The sequence below is a fragment of the Triticum dicoccoides genome, chromosome 2B (genome assembly GCF_002162155.2).
Source record: "Triticum dicoccoides isolate Atlit2015 ecotype Zavitan chromosome 2B, WEW_v2.0, whole genome shotgun sequence".
Taxonomy (NCBI): Eukaryota; Viridiplantae; Streptophyta; class Magnoliopsida; order Poales; family Poaceae; genus Triticum; species Triticum dicoccoides.
In genome coordinates this window covers 390,191,708-390,194,779 of record NC_041383.1, presented here as the reverse complement: position 1 = coordinate 390,194,779, position 3,072 = coordinate 390,191,708, and the positions used below count along the sequence as shown (strand labels likewise).

General features: G+C 44.6%; 2 protein-coding genes across 3 annotated transcripts in view; both read left to right on the top strand.

The window, feature by feature from the left end:
• Positions 1–1,419, top strand: part of LOC119363820 (187-kDa microtubule-associated protein AIR9-like) — a 15,938-nt gene extending 14,519 nt beyond the window's left edge. For both annotated transcript variants that reach the window (XM_037629186.1, XM_037629185.1), the window contains 3 exons: positions 550–582; positions 687–818; positions 935–1,419. In XM_037629186.1, the coding sequence (XP_037485083.1) occupies positions 550–582; positions 687–818; positions 935–1,111 (342 nt within the window). In that variant the 3' untranslated portion in view covers positions 1,112–1,419. The remainder of the gene's footprint in view (positions 1–549; positions 583–686; positions 819–934) is intronic.
• A 672-nt stretch (positions 1,420–2,091) lies between these two features.
• LOC119363819 (photosystem I reaction center subunit psaK, chloroplastic) lies at positions 2,092–2,843 on the top strand. The gene is made up of 2 exons (XM_037629184.1): positions 2,092–2,293; positions 2,386–2,843. The coding sequence occupies exons 1-2, from the start codon at positions 2,144–2,146 to the stop codon at positions 2,626–2,628; spliced, it is 393 nt and encodes a 130-aa protein (XP_037485081.1). The 5' UTR covers positions 2,092–2,143; the 3' UTR covers positions 2,629–2,843.
• Positions 2,844–3,072: the final 229 nt, after the last annotated feature.

Below are 3,072 nucleotides of genomic sequence, written 5' to 3'. Positions count from 1 at the left end.
TGGTGCATTGATATTAGAGGAGCCATGTCCCAGCAAGTTCTTTTGTGGAAAATTCATTGATTTGGGGTCTGGGTGAAGGAAAAAACTGAAGTGGGGAGCTAGAATAGCATTTTCACGTTTTTCTGAGAAGTGCCTGGGTTTGTTTTTCGCCACAGCTAGCAAATGAATTGTGTTTTTCATGAAGCATGCAATCTGAAAACAAACTCGAGTCATTTGTATGTGAGATTTTCTTTGGATTTTTTCGATGAGGTGATTTTTTTCCTTTCTGAAAAGGGCGCATGCTAAGGAGTTTTCGTTATTTCAGTCACTACTAACTACTCCCTCCGTCCGGAAATACTTGTCCTAGAAATGGTTGTCTAGACTTATTTTAGTTATAGATACATCCATTTTTTTCATTTGTATGACAAGTATTTTCGGACGGAGGGAGTATTTTAAATATAACAGCGTTACAATGTTTGCTATCTTCAAATTGATGATATACCTTGTGTTGTCTTAGTGAAATTTATTCTTTGTTTACTGACTGGAGTGCATCAACTTTGCATCAAACAGGTTTTGTGTGACAAGGACCGAACACCAAAAAAGGTATTTCCCAAACTTTTGATGTCCTGACACATTGAAAGCTCACCAGCATACTAAGATATCCAAGAATACCTATCTTACCCAAAAAATCAATAAAATACTAACAGGCACAAGTGATGGGACATTTGGAGCGGAGAATTTTGGAAGTCAACAGAAAGAGAATCAAGGTTGTAAAGCCTGGATCCAAGACATCATTTGCAACTACTGAAGCCCGAGGGACATACACCCCCCCATTCCATGTAAGCTGTTACCATGAACTGGATAGATATATACAATCTGGTATTGGTAATATGTACTCCATTTTTCTTCAGCAATATGCCATGCACTTATGCTAACATTTATTTGAGGCTTGCAGGTTGAGCTATATCGTAACGATCAGCACCATTTCAAGATTGTCGTTGACGGTGATAACGAAGTTGATTTGATGGTTCAGACGCGGCATATGCGAGATCTTGTCATTCTGGTGATCAGGGGCCTCGCCCAAAAGTTCAACAGCACCTCCCTCAACTCACTTCTCAGGATAGAGGCGTGAAAACATGATATACCTGACAATGTAAATCAATCAGGAACGTATGTTGTTCAATACCGGTGTTGCAATTTGTTGGTTTGTAGTGTGTATTTTGTAGGATTTGTAGCGTGCCAGCTTGTGTGATCCTTTTGTTCTTCTTCTAAAGAACCAACACATAAGAGCTAGTGGCCCTTGTGACTCTGTTTTTTTTTACATTTCTCATGAAATGTACATAGGGTTTTCAGAGTGTGAGAGAGTGGTGTTGTATTCAATTACAGCTTGCGCATGGCCATGCCGTCATAATATCAGGTCATATTGTTGATGATCAATCATTCCTCTTTATCACAGTGATGTCAGGATTGGTATTCAGTGTGCTCTGAGGTACTACCGTCATGGTTGTGTATGTGACCTTACAACTTGGAAGATGCGTCACACACTTTAGTTTCATTGGCAAATTCGTGCGTGCCACGTAAAACCAAGTTTTTTTGTTTTGAATTTGCAGGTTGCAAATATAGTTATTTATTTACTCCCCCGTCCTAAAATTCTTGTCTTAAATTTGTCTAAATACGGATATATCAAGTCATGTTTTAGTATTAGATACATCCGTATCTAGACGAATTCAAGACAAGAATTTTGGAACGAAGGGAGTATTTAACAGCAACGAAAAGAGCTACTCCCTTCTTTTCATAATATAAGAGCGTTTTTGACACTACACTAGTGTTAAAATATAAAAAGCGCTCTTATAATATGGGACGGAGGGAGTATTATTTTACTGAACTGTTTCATGCCGGTGATGCTTGTCAGTCGCCACGTCAGCAAAAGAATAGCGACAGACGGAGAGGAGCTAGACACGGTGGTGTATCTTATCCGAACTGGCAGGCACTCCCTAACCAGGGGGCGCCACGTCGGTGGCAAGGATCCGAAACCTATCCTCGAGTGGCCGCCGTTCACCACGCGATTCCCCGTGTGGCTCCCGCTCCACAAGATTTAAGAAAGGAGCTCGTTCAGCATTGCGCCTGAGCAATCGCAGCATCCACAGCACACAAATCCGCAGCCATGGCTTCCCAGCTCTCCGCCATGACCTCCGTGCCGCAGTTCCACGGCCTCAGGAGCTACTCCTCGCCCAGGTCCATGGCGACGCTGCCGTCCTTGAGGAAGAGGTCCCAGGGCATCCGCTGCGACTACATCGGCTCCTCCACCAATATCGTAAGATCACACACATACTACGTATACATGCGAATGAGTCAGGCATTGATTGTTTGGTTCGTTGACATAATTACTACCATATGCGGATGCAGATCATGGTGACCACGACGACCCTGATGCTGTTCGCCGGGCGGTTCGGGCTGGCGCCGTCGGCGAACAGGAAGGCGACGGCGGGGCTCAAGCTGGAGGCGCGCGAGTCCGGGCTGCAGACGGGCGACCCGGCCGGCTTCACTCTCGCCGACACGCTCGCATGCGGCTCCTTCGGCCACATCTTGGGCGTCGGCATCGTGCTCGGCCTCAAGAACACCGGCGTCCTCGACCAGATCATCGGCTAGAACCTTCCTTTTCCGTCGATAGCTGTTCTGCATCCGCATCGCGCGCTCCATGTAGTGGATCAATTAATGCTCCCTTTGTGATTTGATGATGTGGTGTAGTACAATGTATGTATGTGTATGCATCTTTGTTTCAGCGGGACGTACCGCCGCGCCGGTGTGGCAACTGCTTCATCCCATGCGTTTTTCATCATCTATAGTATCTTTCACATGGTGAAGATCGACTTGTGCTATAGAAAGAGCAACATAAAGTCCAAAAACTAAATTAGTACTCCCACTGTGAAGAAATATAAGATCGTTTACATCAGTAATTGATCTCACTACTTAGATCAGTTAGTGATCTAAACTATCTTATATTTCTTTATAGAGAGAGTAACAATAAAAGCGCAAAATAACCCGCGTAGCCTCCTCTCACGGCTCGAGGCCCCCCTTCCTCACCCCGCCGCC

What these genes read in the sequence shown, in the direction of transcription:
- LOC119363819 (XM_037629184.1), top strand. Translation starts at nt 2,144, where the DNA reads ATGGCTTCCCAGCTCTCCGCCATGACCTCCGTGCCGCAGTTCCACGGC. An exon ending in TCGGCTCCTCCACCAATATC is followed by an intron (nt 2,294 to 2,385) that starts GTAAGATCACAC and finishes ATGCGGATGCAG; the next exon opens with ATCATGGTGACCACGACGAC.